The sequence below is a fragment of the Taudactylus pleione genome, unplaced genomic scaffold, assembly GCF_031769625.1.
Source record: "Taudactylus pleione unplaced genomic scaffold, aTauple2 ptg000306l, whole genome shotgun sequence".
Classification (NCBI taxonomy): domain Eukaryota; kingdom Metazoa; phylum Chordata; class Amphibia; order Anura; family Myobatrachidae; genus Taudactylus; species Taudactylus pleione.
Window position 1 is genome coordinate 6,296,373 of NW_028284707.1, and position 22,139 is coordinate 6,318,511.

Consider the following 22,139-nt stretch of genomic DNA (forward strand, 5'->3'; position numbering starts at 1 on the left):
CATGCACAGATACACCAGTCTCTGCTGTGGAACTCTGCAGCTCCTTCAGGGTTACCTTTTGTCTCTGTCTGCCTCTCTGATTAATGCCCTCCTTGCCCGGTCTGTGAGTTTTGGTGGGCGACCCTCTCTTGGCAGGTTTGTTGTGGTACCATGTTCTTTCCATTTGATGATGACGGATTTGATGGTGCTCTGGGGGATCATCATAGATTTGGATATTTTATTTTTTTTATAACCCAACCCAGAATTGTTCTTCTCAACAACTTTATCCCTGACTTGTTGGGAGAGCTCCTTGGTCTTCATGGTGTGAAGCCTCTTGCTTAGTGGTGTTGCAGTCTCTGGGGCCTTTCAGAAAAGGTGTGTTTATACTGACAGATCTTGTGACACTTAGATGTCACACAGGTGGGCTTCATTTCACTAATTATGTGACTTCTGAAGGTAATTGGTTGCACCAGAACTTGTGAGGGGCTTCATAGCAAAGGGGGTGATTACATATGCATATGCCAATTATATATATATATATATATATATATATATATATTAGGGATGTGCAGGCTCGGTTCTACTCGGTTCCGTTCGGTTCTTTTTACCGGATCTTATTGGGTTTCAGCTGTCACGAGTTTTGGATAGCCAATAAGATTCGGTAAAAAGAACCGAACGGAACCGAGTAGAACCGAGCCTGCACATCCCTAATATATATATATATATATATCTATCTATCTCACTTCACCAAATTAGACTAATCAAATGACAGTTTGTAATGTAACAAAAAAAATCAAGGGGGATGAATACTTTTGCAAGGCACTGTGTGTATATATATATGTGTGTGTATGTGTGTGTGTGTGTATATATATATATATATATATATATGTGTATATATATATATATATATATATTTACACACACACACACACACACACACACACAGCTGCACACAATCGATAAACAACAAAAAGGTTCCAACAAGGTGTCTAGAGAGACCCCACTTATGACGTATACGAAAAGCGTATCGCTAGATCAGTCCTGAAAGCTGTCCGGCATAGCTCTGTGTTGGCTGGGTTACAGAAGTGGTTGAGACCCTTGTTCTGTGTATGTCATGCTTTCCACCACTGTTGCTAAATATATATATTCAGTCTACTTGTAACCTGCAGCATTATACTGCTGTATTTTAAGACTTTTATTCCCAAAGCCCAATCTTTCCGGATGTCTGTGATAGGCTAGTGCCTATTTCTGTACGGCTTCATGTACCTGTGAAATAAAAACGGGGTCACACAATGGTGAAATTAATTGAAATGTTTTGGGACTGGTGAATAAAAGTGTAAAGGTGCCCACACACTGGACGATTTTAGGCACGATTTGCACGAAAACGTTGCAACAGAACGATGCATCGTTTTAAAAATGTGCAGCTTCCAGGAACGGTAACGATCCAATGCGCGGTTCCACGGGTCGTTTGTCGTATCTTCAGATCTTACCTACTACAAGTAAGATCTGGCAATCTCCGTAACGATGCACTGAAAATCATTAAGGACGCACAATAGGTCATTCGTTACATTGCACAGTTATCGTCTGCCCGGGAGTGCCGGTGGTGACATCGCATCTTTTGCGAGTCGTCCAGTGTGTGGGCACCTTATGTGTCCTTGTAACACATTGATTTTAAATAGATGTTCTTAGGAATCTCCTAGTAATGTCTCTCCAGTTGGATTCCAGTCCAGTCACGATAGGACTATGAATGTAATAAAAAGGGATCGAAATTTGCGTTTTCTGTACAGGGACACTCAGGATTAACAGGACAGAAGATCCAATGCTATAAAGTCCAGATACATCTGTTTAGAAGGGTTCCTCTTGAGAGAGCAAGAAATAGCTTGGTTAGGGGATTGTAGACTTCCGTGTCAGTCATATAAGAATGAGCAAAGTAACCCTTCTCCCCAGCCTGCAGGCTCATCCTCTATATAAATACAACTACGTGATTCCTAGGGTTAGAAATCAACCACTTATCGGGTGTGACGATGGTCGCGGTATACTGTACTTCTGTTGGTGATGGCTGGATCCATTGTAACCAGTACAAGCTATACACAACAAGTGCAACACACCCTCCTGATAGAACCTGTAGCAGGGGAAGTCTCTGAACTCTAAACACTGTTTGGCTGATGTGAGCAGATGGGGAGAAGCATTGGTACTTATATCGAGATAATACACGTTACGGAGACTATTGGATATAATATAGAGGTTACAATCTATATTCCTGCCGTGTGGGGACACTCACACCCCAGTGTGTCTTTGGCTGTGGATCTATAAGTGCACTAGCAGTCACAGCACTCAGCACTAGTAAGGAGAAACTTTTCCCCCTGACGCGTGGTTGAGCGCTAGTGCCTTCTCGCATGGCACCTCCATAACTGTGAGCCGTAATACATAAAACAGGTGCACATTCTTACAGTTCCATCATGTTAGAAGAAAGTAGCAATAACTCCTGTGCTGTCCTGATATAGCTGCTGTTGGTCAGGGGGAGGCAGTCTGTGGGGATGTGGAATCACAGGGACGTACTTCCGGTGCTCCTCAATATGGCTGTCATTGCCGTGGCCACCGCCCAAGTGGAGGTGTTCCCCATTTCTACCTGCTGGGTGGCTATCGGCAGCTTCTCCACCTGTTGTCTGTCGGAGGTTTGATACATCTCCCCCTGTATGCTCCGTTACAGCACCGAGGCGTGCTCCTCACTATCTGCAGGACCGGTACTTGTCACACTGGGCCGCACTTTAGGCGAGACCCTCTTGCTCCGGATTGGCAAATACAGGCGAACAGATGGACATTGTCACTCTGTCCCTCTCCTGTCAACTTGTCAGCGTGTCCCTTATTCAGATTAATTGATACAATACGTTCTGTTATGCTACCCAAACACAACCTTGAAAAAAAAAAAAAAAAAAAAGCAGAGACTTGTGGGACAGAGCGCAGTGTGGCGTTAATTATTTATATGTACTTAGCGTATGTATTTGTCCTCTTTATTAATGCAATAGATTTTCAAAGTAAGAGTCCCCCCACAACCTGCAGCCTGAGTAATTAGTAGCAGCTATGGCGGAGGCCAGCGAGGAACCCGTGTGGTTGGGGAGGGCTGAGAATCGCTGCGCTGGCCAATGGTTTTGAAATAATGAAGCTTTTGTCTCAGAAGCCACAACTTTGGCAACACCTTAACCCACTTCCACACCCCACAGCGGGCACCTATACTGCAGAATGCCTTGCATACCAGCTCTCTGACACACTGCTTCTCCAAATATAATCCAGCCTATTGTGCACCTGTTTGTTTATGGAGACTGTAGTGCTGCCGCCAGTATACACAGGTGTCAGATGGACGCTGGCTCCGCTATTCACCTGTGGATTTAGTTATCGCATTCATTGGTGTGTTTGCAAGAATGGGCATACCTCCAGACCTCGAGCTTAATCTGTTATATAGTCTTCATGCTGTTAATGGGCAATGTGTTTTGGGGGTTTTTGTAACAGTTTTGTGCAATTAAGTTACATTTTTATTGGAAAAACTTTTTATTTTTATTTTAAATTTTTTTTATTTATTTTTTCTTTGTTGTGCAGATACTGTTGGGTATAAATGCAGTCACAGACTAAACACCCGCATTAGTAACACTGTGCAGCAATCATTCAGCTGTGGCCTATATAAGCCTGTAGCCTATTCACTGGAACTAAGGGCAATTGCGTAGTCTGTGCTTCATTCCTGTAGCTGGTCTCTAGTAAATTGCAGCTTATTGGGTAATTGTTTAAGTGGGGGTGGGTAGGAGATGCCGTGGGCTGAATAGCCGCCGAAATACCGATGCCGGAAGCCCGATCACTGAAGATCCCGACTAGGGCGGGTAAGTACCCTCTCCCCCTCCTAACTGTAACCCTCCCTTAGTGGTACCTAACCCTAACCTCGCCCCCAGTAGCCCCCCCCCCCTTCCCGCACCTGAAACCTAACTCTCCTCCCTGGGATCTGTAGTTCTACAACAGCCAGAGGGGACACCTATTGCCCACCCCTGTTCCAGACCCTTTACCCATATAACAACTTTGTCCTTTGATATCCGGATTTTGGGGAGGGCTTGCGTGGGTTTCCAGAGTTCAATATGTCCTGCTGTAAAGTGATCCGAGGCCAAATAACACCGTTTTAGGAAAGTATGTTAAATCCTTAAGTGAGCTGCCAATCCGTTGCCAAAATATCCACCCTGCTAACACCGTGGCTGTAACCTCCTCTGATCTCTGCATGTACTGTACAAACCTGTGTCTTCTGGTTCTCCGTCTGCTTCTACGCTTTTGTTCATGCCTCTGTTTTCCATCCTGGAAATAATAGACCGTTCTTTTCCTACATATAGATGAGCAGGAATCAAAATCGCTAACGTGAAACTCTGCTGGTTTTTTTTTAAGCTGGATTTTTTTTCTTTTCTATCTCATGAATATGATTGGTGCTCTCAACCGCTGGTAATATTGCTGTTTAAATTTTCAGACAGTGGGAGCAGCTCTCCGCTGCCCAAGTATGCTTCATCTCCCAAACCAAACAACAGCTACATGTTCAAACGAGAGCCCCCAGAGGGATGTGAGCGAGTGAAGGTCTTTGAGGAAATGTCGTAAGTAATACCTTTTCTGTCAGCTGGCGGCAGTTCAAGTAGGGTGTAAGCCACCCCGAAACTCTCCGGCTGTTGGGCGGGGGAGGGGGGGGGACTAAAAGTCTCAGCATGGAGGTGGGCAGACAGCTACAGTGAAGCATGGTGACATCCAGCTGATATGTGACTATAAGGCTAATGATACCCGTCTGGTGCGACCATGCCTTGCTGCCTGGGTGGTGGTGGCTACTTTGTCCTACCAGGATATAAGCATTGTATATGCAACCACAAACCTGAAGCTATTACTCTACATAGCTCAAAGCCTACTGACCTAGGCTATCTGTTCTATGCATCGGTTATGAGGCTTGCTAATGTATTGTGTACTGAGTTGTGATGACTCGGATTATGATACAATGATACAGGCTTAAGTGATCGCGCCGCCTGGCGTATTTAGGCTAGATGAGTAAGGATACCTCTGTATAATGCTTCCGATTCACCATGGAATATTAATTAAGAGAAAAAGAACAAACTGACTTGGGGGTATGTACACTAAGCAACGACTTTTCAATGTCGCCACTTGTCAGTGGTAATGTATTGTTGTACAGTTCTTTATAGAACGCGCACACATTCCTCAGAAAATATTTTCCCATTCACATCGGTCCCTGGCCCAGTCGAGCTTACAGTCTACTACATGGACACACACACACACACACACACACACACGTGTTAATTTTTTGTCAAAATATGTTTTTAGATTGTGAGAGGACACTAGGGCACCCAGAGAACACTCACGCAAACACGTGGAGAACATAGAAACTCCACACAGTTAGGACCGTGGCGGAAATCGAACCATTACACTACCTGTGCTGCACAATGAGATTTAAAAGGGCAATAGTATTGAAAGCAAAACCAGGAGTGTTTAGTATTAAATATTCTTGCCCTTTTAAATCCTGCAGCCATAAACGTAGTCTAGTGGTAGCTTTGAAAAGTTACTGCTTATTAAATATACCCTTTGGAGAGTTGAAGTTTGCTGACCATGTCTAGTCCACACTTGCCCTTGTGTTCAGTACACCTATATTTATTACTGACACCCCCCCCCCCCCCCCCCCATCATCGTACGCTGCTAAGAGGAGGGCAGGCCATAGTTCCCCAAAAAACTTGAAATATCCTATGATCGTGTTATAATATTCCTAATGTCTATAATGAAGTGCTGACCGCTTTAGGTACAGTCTGAGTCTAATGTCGATTTTGCCATAAATTATTCACTTTTATAAACCCACTCGCGCATTTACATGCTACACATGACCACTCCAAAATGGCTTCCCCTTGTAGGTCAATGGCTGGTGCACCCTGAAATTACCCAGGGCAGACATTTCCTTATTTATTACATATGTAATTTGTGGTGTAAAGATGTAATCTGCAGACAGTAGCTTTCCCCATGTTAATGTATAGACTGAAAAGCATTGATTTTTTTTTTTTAATTGAGACACTATGGCACCTTAAGGTTAATTCTTATAAAGATACTTATTTAATAACTATTGGAGGTTTTCTCAGATTTTTACAACTAAATTACAGAACATCCATCTGATTTTAATAAGCCAGGAAGTTACAGATAGGAAACCGGCCTCTTGTCGCCTGATTTTTATGTCCCAGGTGGCACTGAATTGCGGTGTCCTTCTAGAATATCACATACAGAGCAGCCATGTGCCTATTGACGTCAAGAGGCAATCGCTGGAATCAGCGTTTATACTGCGGCCATCTTACTAGCATTGCAGCTATATCCATTCAGGCTTGTTGGCAGTATGCCCAGGTCACCGCCTATAGGTCCGCTCTTGCATGAGGCGGTGCAGAGCTGCGCCCCTTGTATTGGCATCCCCTGCCAGACCCAGTGATCATGGCAGTAAAATGAGATTGTTGACTCTATTGGGTAACATTGCATTATGTGTATATTCGGCCCTAAGAATTTAGTGTGAGGATGTGGCGTGTAGTATTTTAATGACTTGGTAGCCTGTCTATTAAGGTACAGAAAGCATGTGTCTGTTAGACCATGGCAAACAAATGATATGGGCCTAATGGTCTGGTAGCTAATCGCTTGAAACAGCTATAGGGTACAATATATATGTTAAAGCGATGCATCACACAATAAACCCACGTGGTGGTGGTGTCACCATATGGTGGGACTGAATGTGCCTGGAGCCGGTCAGTGTTAAAGCAATGCTGCGGTCATTAGTATCTCCGTATAAGTTGAAGGTCACATATCTTATGCGCTCCCTTGAGTGAATGATGGTGTCTACTCACAGCTATGGAGGCCGAGTCAGTGGGAAGGTGCTCCTTTTCGCTGTGGGTGCTAGCGCTCAATCGTCTGGAGCGCTTTATTTGGGATCTAAATTTATTCATCCGTCTCGGGTGCTCATGCAAGGTAGTGTGATCCACCTTCCCTGTTCGATGGGCGGGGTCCGAGTACCGTCTGTCGGCACGGTCCTCAGCTATTGGTCCTGAGAGTGTCTAGTTTTGTCCGATTCCTTTCGGATTTCTTCTGGGGTTCTGGTGTGCCCATAGTTATTTCAGGCGATTGGCTACAAGACCGTCAAGTCTACATTATGCAAATTATATAGATTTTTCTTCTTCGGGTTCCATAGGGTCCACAGGAATTACCTTGTGGTTGGAGTGATCCAGGCACCAAACAATTTAAAGCTTTAGCTCCCAGGATGCACTGGGTCGTCCTCCATATATACCCTGACCCTGGCTACAGGCACTTAGTTTTTTTTGTTTTGTTTGGTGTGCATGATCAGTGCACTTTGTAATGGAACATACACGCGCTCATATCTGTCAGATGAACGATTTTAACAAAGATTTGAACGATTTATGACTGCATTAAAATGAATGGAATCGTCCAAGTCTGACTGCAAACACATCGTTATCTGACCATCGGGAACGCGCATCGTTCATCTGACATATGTTCCCCACTCGCGGGACACTGCGACCAGCGGGTGAAGACGGCACCCGCAGGCTATGAGGGCAAGGTGCTTTTTGCCCTCCTGAAGGAGGGCAGGGCGCTTTTTGCCCTCCAGAAGGAGGTTAGGGCGGCGCGCCCCGCTAAAACAACCTAGCGGGAACTCTACAGTCCGTATCTCTGGAGACCTGCCGGAAGCCGCTGTTGTGAGGAACCAGGGATGACAGCTTCCCCACTAGACCATCGGGGCATATAGTTCTGGTGCCGGGGACAGTGGCGGCGTCCATGTAAGAAGCCAGTGCGCCCAGTGGATTGATACAGCCTAGGGGAGGTAGGCTCTCCCCGGTAGTCCCTCCCCAGCCCAGACGCTGGTCCAGAAACGAGGTTTCCCGTGTCTGGGTTGCTCATCCCTGCCTACCTATATGAGACGCCCAGAGACCACTTTCTGTGCACTACTGTAGCTGCGTATCTCAGGAGGTTTGGTCAGTCTCCCTGTATACCTCTCCTTTGGTGGCCAGGTTATACAGAGATCAATATCCTACTAAGCTTTTGTGCTTTTCGTAGTTGACTAAGAGCCTATTGCATATAATACTGTATGTCTATATCAAGGCATAGTATGTGACTCATGTAAGTTCTACTGTATGTTATACTGCCTTAGTTATTCCCGAATAACTATCACTGCTATTTCTCCTCATAACCGTCTGCTACAGGTGTGTGTTATTTTGAGGGTGAACACTGTCATATTGTACTCTGCATAACATTGTATTGTTATGTCTAAGGATAAAGATAAACAGGAGGTTAAAGCCCCTGTACTGGTTTCATGTATGACCTGTAAGGCTGGCTTGTCCCTCAGGATTTCATACAAGATGGATTGTGTGGTCGCTGTTATAAGGAGCCACCACATCAGTCCAACCTACCAGATTCTGGGCAAGAACCCCCTTGGGCTTCTTTTACTCAGTTTATGGCGCAGGTTGTGAACAGTTTATTTACACCCATGCCGACCCCTAATATGGGGTACCTGCAGCAGCTACAACCTCCTTTGCTTATGCTTCCTATGCATCAGTCCTGGATGGATGTTTATGCTCACTCAAGTCAAGAGTATGGCTCCGCCCCCTGCTACATTTCAGCAAATGCTGAAAGCAAGCAGGCCGGTAGTACCTAATACCAGAAGGCGGTCGGCTTTTTCCTATCAGTCCGTCCAGCCTGTATATTCTGATGCATTTTCAGATGAATTTGAAGAGGTATAAGGCTCCTCTCAGGAGTCTCTCTCTCAGGAGAGGAAGACCATCTAACAGCAGTGGATGTTCCCTTCTTGATTAGGGTGGTCAAAACTCTTTTAAACATAGATAGTGAAGAGCCAGAACCTAGGAAGTCTCAGGTGTTCAAGCGCCAGAAGGTCATTAAGGCTGAGTTTCCCACATCTGAGCAACTCTCTGAACTTATGGGGGAAGCATGGAGTTCTCCTGATAGACGATTCCATGTTACAAAGAAGGTTACAGCTTTATACCCCCTCCTACCTGACGAATGTGCTAACTGGGAAGTTCCGCTGTGGATGCTCATGTGGAACATCTGGTTAAGAGCACCACCTTGCCTATACCATCTGCATCCACCCAAGGTGTTTTATTCTCTGTCAGGAGGTGTTACCCGCCTGGCCATGGCCACGGCTTGGGTGTCTAAGACCATTGAGGAATGGACAGGAGCACTGGAAATGCTCTGCCAGAGGCTTCCAGTGAGCAACTGACGATTATCTCCTATATCCAGGAGGCAGCCTTCTATTTGGGAGAGGCGGCATTAGACGCCGGTATTCTGGCTTCTAAGGCATCAGCTGCTTCAGTTGTTGCTCGCAGAGCACTATGGTTAAGGGCCTGGAAAGCAGATGCAGGTTCCAAGAAGGCTCTGGAATTCCTGAAGTTTACGGGAGGCATACTGTTTGGCACATAATTGAATAAGATTGTGGCTACTCTGGCAGCTTCTACAGCGGCCGGTCTGCCTTCAACGACTACCCTTAAACCAGTCGTCATTTCAAGCCTTTCGTCTGCAAGGAAAAGCAAAATGTCAGTCTTCCTTTTAGACAACCCAGTTCTCATGGGAGACTGCAAACTAAGAAATTTTGGGCAATCAGACGTCCAGCTTCCAAGTCGGATGAAAAACCCTCAGCCTGATGGGGTGGGGCCCCCCTGGGGAGTCCCAGGGTGGGAGGCCGACTTCTCCAGTTTTCAGATACCTGGCATCAGACAACAGCCACCTGGGCCCGAGAAGTGGTCTCTCGAGGGTACGCCCTTTCTGGAAGAGTCCCCCGCAAAGGTTTTTTTTGCACAACTCCTCCCTCGGAGTCTGCCAAGGCCTTAGTCCTCCAGCAGGCCATTCGTTCTCTGCTGGGTTCAGGGGTGCTAATCCCAGTTCTGTTGAATCAACAAAGAAAGGGTTATTCCAATCTATTTTTGAGCCAGAAACCCAATGGGTCCCACCGGCCTATTCTGAACCTGAAAGGCCTCAACAGATTTATCCGGGTGCCCAAGTTCTGTATGGAAACTCTTCGGTCAATTGTTCTGGCTATGGTACCGGGGGATTTTATGGTGTCCTTGGACTTTCAGGATGAGTATCTTTATGTGCCAATTACGCCTTCCCACCAAAGGTTTCTGCGTTTGCTGTTCTGCAGCAACATTTCCAATTTCAGGCGCTGCCTTTTGGTTTGTCAACAGCCCTGTGGGTCTTTACCAAAATAATGGCAGTAATGACTGCCTACCTCAGGCGTCAGGGAGTCAGTATAATGCCATACTTGGACGACCTTCTGATGTTGGCACAGTCTCCAGATGTATTACAACATCATCTCAGACTGACGACTGCCTGACTACACAGACACGGCTGGATCATAAATTGGAAAAAGTTGTTGCTTTCTCCAGTACAGCAGATGGTGCATTTAGGTGCACTCCTGGATTCTCTGACACAAAGGATATTTCTGCCAGGAGACGAGATTATGGCCCTGCAATTATGGGTTTGCAGATTACTGCGCATCCAGACTGTATCTATCCACTCAGCGATGCAGGTTCTGAGGTCCATGGTGTCCACCTTCGATATGGTGGAATATGGTCAGCTACACTCCAGACCACTGCAACAGCTGATCCTCTCCTGGTGGAGCGGGAAGTACCAGTTAATAAAAGTCAGACGGTCAGTCTTTCTCCAGACTTCCCCTCTCATGGTGGCTGCAGACGTTTCGTCTGAACAGGGGTCGCCCCTTCTGGATTCCAGATTGGGTGCTTCGGATGCCAGCCTCCGTGGATGGGGCGCAGTGACGGGTCGTCACACCTTCCAGGGAAGATGGATGGCCAAGGAGGGTCACCTATCCATAATCATCCTGGAACTTCGTGCAGTATTCAGAGCACTTGTTCAGGCACAGGATCTACTAAAGGGCAGGCCTGTCCAGATACAGTCCGACAACGCGACTGCTGTAGCCTACCTCAACTATCAGGGAGGCAATCGAAGTCTGGCAGCCATGGCGGAAGTGACAAACATTCTGGTCTGGGCAGAATGTCACCTTCCAGCAGTCTCTGCAGTATTCATACCAGGAGTCCTCAATTGGGAAGTGGAATTCCTAAGTCATCAGGATATACATGCCAGGGGAATGGGCTCTTCATCTGGAGGTCTTTCAGATCCTAGTGGACAAATGGGGACTACCAGAGGTAGACTTCGTGGCCTCAAGCCACAACCACAAGGTCCTCAGGTACGGGTCCAGAACTAGAGAACCCTCAGCCGATTTTGCGGACGCTCTAGTAGTGGAGTGGGACTACAAGCTGGCGTATATTTTTCCTCCGATCTCCCTCCTCCCAAGAGTCATGAGGAAATTCAAGCAGGAGGGCGGAACAGTAATATTGATAGCCCCTGCTTGGCCCAGGCACCATTGGTTCACCGACCTTCAGAATCTCTCCATAGACACTCTATGGCTTCTTCCTCCTAAGGCCGGACCTGTTCACACAGGGTCCCTGCCTGCATCCGGACCTTCCCCGTCTGTCTTTGATGGCATGGCTCTTGAATCTTCCATCTAAAGAGCCAAGGGTTTTATTACTTCTGTAATTCAGACGATGCTTGGGGCACGGAAGCCGCTTTCTGCCCGCATCTATTACAGAATTTGGCACTCGTATTTTCAGTGGTGTAGTCATAGAAAATATGATCCTGAAGTTTTTAGGCTCTCACAAGTGCTTACTTTTCTCCAGGCTGGGTTAGACCGGGGTCTCCGCCTGGCCATCCTGAGAGTTCAGGCATCTGCACTCTGGTTTCAGCAAAGGATCGCCCCGCTGTCTGATGTTAGGACATTTTTTCAGGGTGTTCTGAGGGTTCAGCCTCTTTGTGTATCCGGTATCTCCGTGGGATTTGTCTTTGGTTCTCAGGGCTCTACAGGCTCCCCCATTTGAACCCCTGTAATCAGTAGACCTTAGTTGGTTGACAGCGAAGACAGTTTTTCTTCTTGCTATCTCCTCTGCCTGCAGGGTCTCTGATTTGGCAGCGCTTTCTTGTCGCTCTTCCTTTTTGATTTTTTTTCATCAGAATAGAGCTGTTTTTCGTACCTGGGCGGGTTACCTTCCTAAGGTAGTAAAATGAAGAAATGGTGGTTACAGTCTTCAGACCTCTCTGTAGGTGAAGCTTCTCTGGACGTGGTGCATGCCCTTCGTATCTACGTGGATCATACCAACTCCTTTAGGAAATCGGATTCTCTTTGTGTTGTATGGCTGTCATAAGCGAGGCTGGCCATCTAACAAACACTCTGGCTAGATGGCTTCATATGACGATTTCTCAGGCTTACACACAAGCTGATCGCTCTGTCCCAAACACAGTGACAGCACATTCTACTCGTTCTGTGGGACCACCGTGGGCGTTTCGTCGTGGTGCCTCTGCTAAACAGTTGTGCAAGGCAGCCACGTGGTCCACACTTTTCTCACATTTTACGCCTTTGATACTTTTGCCTCTCATGATGCTTCTTTTGGGCATCTGAATCTCCTTTCTGCTAAACACGAGGGTCCCCACCCTTAAGGGAACTGCTTTGGGACATCCCCAAGGTAATTCCTGTGGACACTATGGAACCTGAAGAAGAAAATCAGCGTTATGGTATAACATACCTTTTGTTAACAATTTTTTTTTTCTTTGAAGTCCACAGGGCACCCACCCTAACGCACCTGGTGTTTTTGGGTAATCTTTTTTTTTTTTTTTTTCTTTTTCTTTTTTCTTGTATTCTAATGATTCCCTCTTCTTAGAGTGTTTCTGGGGTACAATTGTCCTTCCTTCTCCTCTTTCCTTCTCCTGCCTTGGGCTTGGTAACAAACTAAGTGCCTGTAGCCAGGGGCAGGGTATATATGGAGGAGGACCCAGTGCATCCTGGGAGCTAAAGCTTTTAACTGTTTGGTGCCTGGATCACTCCAACCACATACCCCAAGGTAATTCCTGTGGACCCTATGGATCTCGAAGAAAAATAGTTAATATAGGTATGTTATACCATAACTCTTATTTTTAAAATAAAGCACCTAATTGATATTGTCACTTTTAGAATATTTTTTAATTGTTTACTTTGCAATGGTCTAATAAATTCACGGTCTTTTTATACACAGGCTGTTATAAATAATGAAAATACTAATACACCACATCAACACACGCAATCGTACTCCTATATCCATCTTATACTGTAAATCCAGGCTTTTCATCTCCAGTTCTCAAGTACTCCAACAGATCATGTTTTCTTAACGGCTTTATTCATGCACAGATGAGTTAAAATATTTAACTGGGTTAGTAATTATCTTGCCTGCTTCTGCAGGAAGAAATCCTGAAAACACAATCTGTCGGGAGTACTTGAGGATGGGATTTGAAAACACCCTGCATTAAGTCCTTAGCGCAGAGTATCCACATACTGTATGACGTTCTCCAGTGGGCTTTGTATTTGGCAGTAGAGGGATAAAGGTCTCTTACACATACCATATAGGTGAGGGAGCAATTCCTCCGGGCTCTATAGATCACTATGTTGGTAGCAGCAGTGGTGGTGCACTGATAGTTACCCCTCTACTTGCTGAAATCAGTAGATGGGGGGGGAAAAAAGATGGGGGTTAATATTGCATGTATATGGAAGATGTTTCCCATCAAACTAGACTTCATCTTTCATTGACATTTAAAGCCACGATAAAGGTTAGTGATTCATCTCCATTTCTGTTTGAAGTATGCAAAACTTTCTACGTAGATGGCAAGCTATATGTTTAATCTATATATAGACTTCTCTTTATCCCCTTTTCTCCACAGGTCTCGGCAGCCAGTCCCTACCGCTCTCCTTTCATGCCCTGACAAAAACAAGGTTAACTTCATCCCGACCGGATCAGCGTTCTGTCCTGTAAAGTTACTGGGCTCCCTGCTCCTCCCTTCTGATCTAACCTGGAAGAATCTTCCAAACCCTGTCCAAGGCTCCGCCGTGAGTCCCATGACTGTTGATCACCTTTCATCTCAGGTCTCCAATTCTTCCCTGACAGACAATGCCACCAGCACAGTAGACCACACTGAAGCCAACGACCACGCCCCCCCACAGGAGCAGCAGCACGGTGCCGAGCAAACGGCCGAAGACCAGTTATCGCGGTCTCCTCCTCCTTCTCACAACCATGTTGTCCTGTAACCTGCGCAGAGCCGGCCTCTGTGACTATCAAGCTGACTTTGAAGCCAGATTTCCAACTTCCTGCATGTGGACTAGTTAAACGCTATTTGATCGACTTAATTTAAAGACCAGTACTGCTTAGCGTAAAATGATCACATCTGCCAATGTTTATCCTGGTCTGGGACTAAATTCCCTCAACTTTTCTCTTATCTTACCTGTTGTTCCTGAATAGTGGTAATTAGTGCAGATTTCCGCCAATATCTCTGAATGATTTCTTTGTGTACTATGCATTTTAAAGTATGGCTGAACAGGTAAATTCTGCTTTCTGTGTTCCAAACAATGAGCTCTGTATACCCACAAAATCAAGCACCTGTCTGCAGAGAAAATTGGCTTGCTGTGTTGTGTTTTGTAGAGAATACTGTACTGCAGGATTATGTTTACAGATGCTCCAGGTGTTTCGCAGATTTATGTCCGCTTGACGAGGGGCAAGATGGTCTGTCGGACACCGCAATGTACATTAGATTTTCTCCGCAGAGGTGGTTCAAGCATGCGAAGGCAGAAATTAACCGAAGACCACGTCAATTGCACAGTGCCCATCCTAAGGCCTACGTTTCAGGTACTTCAGCTGAAGTCTAAATCTCAGGTAACATGGAATGTAAACCACATTGGAAATCTCAAATCTTACAGCTTATAAGCAGCAGCTCAAGAGTGGGCACAACTTTAAGTTTATGCGTTTCCTGTTTTTAGTTGTGTTGGGTTTTTCTTTCCCCCTCTTGTGACATTCCATCTTGGGCATTTGGTTCCAAAATGGTAAATGTCCTGGACACGGGTCACCAGTAAGAACCAGCAAACCTTGAGACACATCAAAGTATGGTGGGCTTATCATTTTGGGGGTGGGGGTGATTTCTCCCTCCCCTCTGCTTTATGGTCTTACAGACTGTTAAATTTTGTACCCAAGAAACACTATTCCAGTTTTTGATAGGTACTTGAAAGATGGACCCTTGAAATTACCTTCCTTTTTGCGTTCCCTGTTCATCTTTGTTTACGTCCTTCTGCTCCCTTCTTAACGTGGATGCGTGACAGCAGAAGCGGACATTTGGTGGGCCAAACCAATATTTACCTGATCAGTCCACTAAGAACTTGAGACATCGCTGAAGTATGAGCGTTACACATAAATTAACTCCTAGGGCGGTGTTTTCGAAGCAGCTTCTCGGCGGGTTAAAGCTGAATGTTCAAAGCCGCACTAACGGTGTGAAGCAAGCCAGGCTTTATCCTGAATGTGAGTGTCACTTTAAATTTTCAGCTCCTACACGCTGAGAAGCTGCTTCGTAAATGCAACCCTTAGATCGAATATTGGTCCAACCCACGGAATGGCCGGATGCACCATGTGTGACTGGATCCACTCCACCTTGACGGTGTTTTTTTATTTCAGTTCAATACCCCCTCCCACAACTGAAAATAAAGTTATCCTTTTAAGTTTGCAATTTGGAAAATGTAACATTTTTTTTTTTTTCAAAAAGTGGAAAAAAGCTGTACAAAGAGAACGCTTAGGGTTTGAAGGCTAGCACAAGCAATATTTTGAACTCTTGCTAATCAAAATCTAAAACCCGCCCGAGAGGTGGGATCTATTTTTATAGTTCGAGCACTCATTAACTTTCCTACAGTCAGATATGACTTGTCTGTACTTTCCACACCCTGTACATTGCCAATCTTTGTAACCCGCGGCCCCGTGCCGTGTCCCGTACCAAAATTCCTACTAATAGACTTTTTTTTGTTGTTGTTTATTTGCACACTTCAACGTACAGTACATGATCTCTTCCTGTCCTTCTCTCTACACTCTGATCTTCCTGTACAATGTTATCTTCGTCTGTTCTCCATTATTCTCCTATTGCAGTTTTGAATGAATGATTGTAAAATTTCAGTTTATGACCGTAGGTGGAGAATTAAGATATTTAATTTTTTTTTTTTTTTTTCTATTTATATTTTTATACTTGTTTAAGCCTAAGGATCATTTTTTTTTTTTTTTCCTTTGCTAAAGCCAGTTCCTACAGTATTTAGAAACACTGCGGAAAGAAATGGCATTTATTGCAATCAATCTCAGGTCTCTAATTAAAAGAAAAAAGTGCGACCATGACTGTGGATAGATGATTTAAAATCTGGAAGTGCAACTTTGAATTTCTGTTACCTTTTTTGTTTTTTTTCCCGCCCTGTTATCGTTCAGTACAGTATTGAAAAATGTTCATGTTAATTTAAAAAATCGCACCATTAAAAATGACGAGTGTTGGTCATGCACAGTAGCATTGAACGATTGTTTTTACGCACCTTCAAGATACTAAATAACTTTTTGCTATACACTTTTTTTTTTTTTTATTATTCAGTGTGTTGAATCAAAGGTTGTAGAGAAATCTGTCCCAATTCTATGTACGTGTCCTTAACTATTCTCGTTCCAGTGTATCCTAAACCGCTGTAGATCTTTTTTTTTTTTTTTTGAATATTGATGAAAGATTTGTACATAGTTGTACTGTTATTTTTAGCCGATGTGCTTTACAGTATTCCAGTTACCACACAATATTGCTTCGAAAAAGATGTGTGGCTTTTTGTTTTGTATTTTTTTTTTTTCAGTATAGAGGTTCTTGTGTCCTTATTTAAATAAAGTTATTAGTAAAAAAAAAATTAAAAAAATTGTGTTTGTGTTCAGCTGCCATACTGATTAACCTGTGCAACATATTCATCTGGGGGCATGCTCTAACCTATAGACTGTATGGCCTGTAAATGGGTCACACTGCAGCCACTTATTTGCTTTGAGAAGTGACTTCCTGTCCATGTATTTCAATACAGTAGAGGCAGACCATTTTTTTGGGCTGAATCGATGTTCATGAACATGCAACATGGCAATTTATTAGGAACCGGGGTAATCGGTGAGACTTGACTGAGTGTATTGGTTGCTCTCTTCACGCGAAGGCAGAATGGCAGCGGCCAGGCTGTTTTTAGCATGGTGCCGCTAAAAGGGCAGGGCGCATTTTGCCCTTTAAAAATACTATAGTGTGAACACTATAGTAGGAAAGCAGAGTTTCTTGCTGACAGTGGGGGAGTTGTATCGCGCATTGTATACTGTAGAGAAGTTGCCTATAGCAACCAATCCATTTATTCCTATCATTTTATAGAATGTACTTGATAAATGCTACTGCTAAGCTGGTTGGTTGCTATGGGCGACTTCTCCACTTCACTATTTACACTGCTTGAGACATATCCCCTATTGCAAATGAACACACATGAGGTTACACCATAAAGGAAAAAAAAAATTACCTAGCTGTATTTTGTATCCAAGAATTGCCTACATCGTAGTGGTGTAATAAGAGCCATTTTATTGAAAGCAATAAAATCTTTCCATCTATCACAGTGGTTCTCAAACTATGTCCTCAGGACCACACACAGTTCACGTTTTCCAGGTAACCCAGCAGGTGCACAGGTGTACTCATTACTCACTGACACATTTTGAAAGATCCACAGGTGGAGATAATTATTTCACTTGTGATTCTGTGAGGAGACCTGGAAAACAGGCACTGTTTGGGGTGCTGAGGACCGCGTTTGAGAACCTGTGATCTATCATAATAATGATGCCCTCAGCATTGATATAGGTTTGCACAATAGATCAGGCTTGGATTTTTAATATCCTAGTCTTCCACATGCAGTGTGATTGTTATAAATAACATTGTGGCAGAGTATCATAAATAATTGCATTAAAACAGGATGTATAAATATGAAAATAGTAAATACAATCCAACAAGCCAGTGTCTATAGGTGTATAGATCAGCTAGGATAGATAAGTACAGCACTAAGATGTCTCCGTCCCTTCTGCTGTCCGGTGTCTATCCGGAGAGGACACCAGATGAGAGAGGGACTCCAACAGTGCTGATGGGGGGGGGGGGGAGAAACGGGCTGCATTGAAATAAATAAAAATACACACACACGCACACGCACACACTGCTCCATGGTTATTCTACATGGGATACATTGGGCCAAATGTAATAGGGTGAGAGTTTAGAAAATGTGAGAGTTTAGCAGTAAACCCTCACATTGGTTGAGTTTTATCTTCATAATGGGAAAACATCTGAATGAGATTTTAAATCTAAAAAACATGCAAGTTCGCTCTGTTACTTTGTTTTTGGACTCTTACAGAAAGGACAGGGACAGTAATAAAGCTGACCGTTAGAAGAAAAGTTACAGGCAGCAGCGCTAGGACAGTCACAATGCAAAGAAAAATCAATTCCTGCACTAACAGCGCTGATCACTCAACTACGCAGACACAGGGCCTGGTAGGACACAGCGCAGCATACACAGATCTGACCCAAATCGGAGAGGTATGCAGGGGGACCCAGACCACGATGCCTCCGTCCAGTGCTTCCAGCAGCGTTCACCATGCGTTCAGGAAAGATGGCCGCCGAGGAGCAGAGAGGAGGCTGGCCTGGGGGAGGAGCGCTGCTACAGGACCAGTCGGCAGTGTGCAGAGAGGGCTGTGTGCAGCGGGGGAGGTGCCGGCTGTGAGACAGGGAAGGCGCGCTCCCCTGGCATGCATTTAACCCCCGGGACGCCGCAGCGTTACCGCTCTGCTGCGGTCCGCTGTCCCAGGGGGGTAGTGGAAGCGCAGGTTCTTACCTGGCTCTACGCTGCAGCCAGTCCCCAGGGTGCCCCCTGCCTGGGGACTCTGGACCATGTAACAGCTGGGACCCACCGCGGGACCCCGCTGCTTACCTTGCTGTCCCCCTTGAATCCGGCCATGGTCCGGAACATCTGGGGTCACCGCTAGCTGTGACCCCAGATGCTCACCAGCATCCCCGGATCGGTACCGGCGTTCTGGTACCGGCGGGGGTGTAGGGAAGACAGCATGGACGTCAGGACTGACGGTCCATGCTGTACATCCAGATGTGCAGCCACAGCTGCATGAAGAAAAGCTTCAGGGGCTCTTCTAGCCCCCACTCCAACAGGTGCACCCGACTCCGGCCGGGCCCCAAATGAAACTGAGGTGCCTTGGCTCGGGGGCGGGGTATAGGAGGGGGACCCTAGTGCATCCTGGGAGGCTGAAAGCTTAACTCTGTGGTGCCCGATGACTGACGTCACACCTATACCCCAAGGTATCCTGTGGAACCCTATGGACTTCGTAGAAATAGAGCTAACAAAGGTAAGTTCTTACCATATCTCATATTATTCTGCCATTAATTTACAATTTTCAGAAGCCCGATAATAGCCCTTCATTGCTTCCCTGACGTTGGCACTGTGCATTCTGCCATGTTTTGTCTATGAAGATAAGGCCAGAACAGCAAACCGACTAAGCAGTGCAAGGACTTTACCTATTACCTGCAGATGTACCTGTGTATTTTATTAAATGTGTTCATTTTTAATTTTTGTCAAATAATCATGTCCAAGCAACGTGGTTATGTATATATCTTTTTTATGTGTATTTTTTTTTTTTATTGCGTAGAGTACGGCTGTAGCATGTAACCATTTTTTATCCTAGGACTTGGAGAGCAGGACATCCGTTTTGTCTGGACACAATCCTTCTCTCCTCCCATTGAAGATTTGATGTAAAATTAATTAGAATAATACAAGGAATATATTAATAACTTATAAACACCGTCTTTGTTTATTGTAGTCATTTTTATAGTTAACAGTCACCAGCTTTGTGGAGCTTCCTGGGACTGCAGGGAGATGAGAGATGAGGCAGCAACAGCTCAGCCTCACCTCTGTATAGTCACACTGCTTGCAGAGCTGGGGGCGGGGCCACACCACGGGCAGTAAGCTGCACAGAAAGAATGCTAGCAGAGGCATGCCTTGGAGCATGGGGAGGTGGGGGGGTGTGCCTTAAGCACTGGTGGTCACCTTGGATGTATCGTGATCAGGAAGTGCACGGCAGTGTTTAGAGATCGAAGCTGTTGGCAGCAGCAAAAGAAGACAAAGTGATGCAGATAGGAGAATCAATGGACACTGGAGCCTAGTGTAGTGAGAGCAGAGTTACAGTGAATAGGGGGTGAGAGAGGCTCCCAGCACTCAGACCCATCTCCATGTGTGCCTCCCCAGCCACTGACCTCACCGCATGGCACTGGGACATACTGGGCTCTGTGAGAATGCTTACACCAAGTGCCAAGAACCAGGGAATGTGCCACATCTACAATGAGTGGGAGAAATAATTATCTTTTACTTTGTCCAATTCAGAATCTTTTGTTTCTGCTCTTCCATTTAAGTGTAGTTACTGCTCAGATAGGGAATTGGCAGAGCACAGTAAGGGATCCACAGATAAAGAGGGAAACTGAACCGTTACTGAAAACCTAATGCGTATATGTAATTGCCACTACCATTTTCTTGCACACAAGACTGTACATCCACCTATGTTAATTACCTTACATAAGATATACTAGCTGAAGTACCCAGCGTTGCCTGGGTTTTAAGCTTCAAGTTATTAAGTTAGGTATCCCAGACCTCATTGAAATCCATCCAGTGGAAAACTCAGAACAGGCTCCTGAGTCAAAGTTCTGCCCAACATACACTAACAGGAGGTCCAACCGGGACCCCAATCCCCCTAAAATGTGGCCATGATCCAACAGGACCACCTCATGTTGGTTTCATCCCAATCTGTGCAGAGGTGTCTGAATACATAACTGGACAAACAGACCAATGAATTTTATATATAAGTTTGCACGGTCAGGTGAGTAATACAGAAGACTACGCTCCCTATTGGCAATTATTATTACTGCACTGCATTTCCCATAAGATTTTGTTAGTTCCTCTTGTTAAGAGTATTGCAGGTAGGGTTGTGTTGACAGAACCTATAAGATCCGAACTGCTCTCCTATGACTGTATATGTGTGTATGTATGTAACATATTGATGAAAAGGCCCGTGAGTCCTTGAAACCTTGATTGTTTATGGATTAAAGGTGTTTGTTGCACTTTATTAAGTCCAAGGAGTCTTGTTCCTGGGATCCAGGGATTACTGTGTGTGTGTGTGTGTGTGTGTGTGTATATATATATATATATAATATTACATAATGGTTAAAACTAGTTTACACTTTGACTACTAATGAACCAAGCCTGACACCTGCAATCAGCCGAGCTGTAAACCGCTTCGTCAAACCTATAATGTGGCTGCTGCATGAATTATTTTTTTTTGCAGAGTATTTAGTAAAAACTCTGCTTTATTTTTCTGGTTATTGTACCTTAGACGGAGCTGTAACTGTGTGACTGCATATGGCCATCTCTTTCATTATGCAAAATGCCATGAAATGAGAATAATCTTTTTTGCACATATTGCCAGTAGCGTACACCCACCCTGGTTCCTGTTCTATCACCATCTCGTGTCAGTTACAGGCCTGTGACCCAGTTTGTGGTGAATGTGTTATCTTTTACTCATTACAGTACAATAACAGATGCATCCCGTCCACCAAAGACAACATAAAATGAGCTAAGGCTGCGCCAGCAATCTGCATTTATCTGCCGAGAATCTCTGCACAGCCAGAGCTCTCCCTTGTAGACAGCCGGAACAGGTGTTGTTTTCTATTGCACTAAAAAATATACCAGCTGATAAATAGGGATCTAATCCACTTTATTTAGTGAAAACTGGTCAGTAATGTGCACAACGTACCTGATCTATATATTAATTAACGAGAGTTGGAGCGGACATGTCTGATACCTAGTTTTCAACCTTAAGGGGCTCAGCCACTAGGTGATATTAATGTGCGATTGCACGATTACGACATTGTGCAATCGCTCCTTAATCGTGCGCTATAATGTCGGAAATGACCGATTCGAGCTCCAGGAGCTGGTCGGTTCTGACTTCAATCATCGCCCGAACACGCCGGTCAATCTGCCGATAACGACGGGGATGGAGGAGGGTGCCTACACTGAACGACTAGTCACTGCAGGAGATGGGGAACGACGGTACGATTATGATGTTGTAATTGTACCATCTTTCCCTTGTCGCCTAGTGGATGTGCGTCTTTAGGCC

At 45.0% G+C, this 22,139-nt stretch overlaps 1 protein-coding gene across 1 annotated transcript in view; it reads left to right on the forward strand.

Annotated features, from left to right (window-relative positions):
• Window positions 1-16,806, forward strand: part of GLCCI1 (glucocorticoid induced 1) — an 84,896-nt gene extending 68,090 nt beyond the window's left edge. Inside the window, exons 7-8 of the mRNA XM_088442246.1 lie at window positions 4,475-4,595; window positions 13,801-16,806. Coding sequence (XP_088298372.1) covers window positions 4,475-4,595; window positions 13,801-14,164 — 485 coding nt within the window. The 3' untranslated portion in view covers window positions 14,165-16,806. The remainder of the gene's footprint in view (window positions 1-4,474; window positions 4,596-13,800) is intronic.
• Window positions 16,807-22,139: the final 5,333 nt, after the last annotated feature.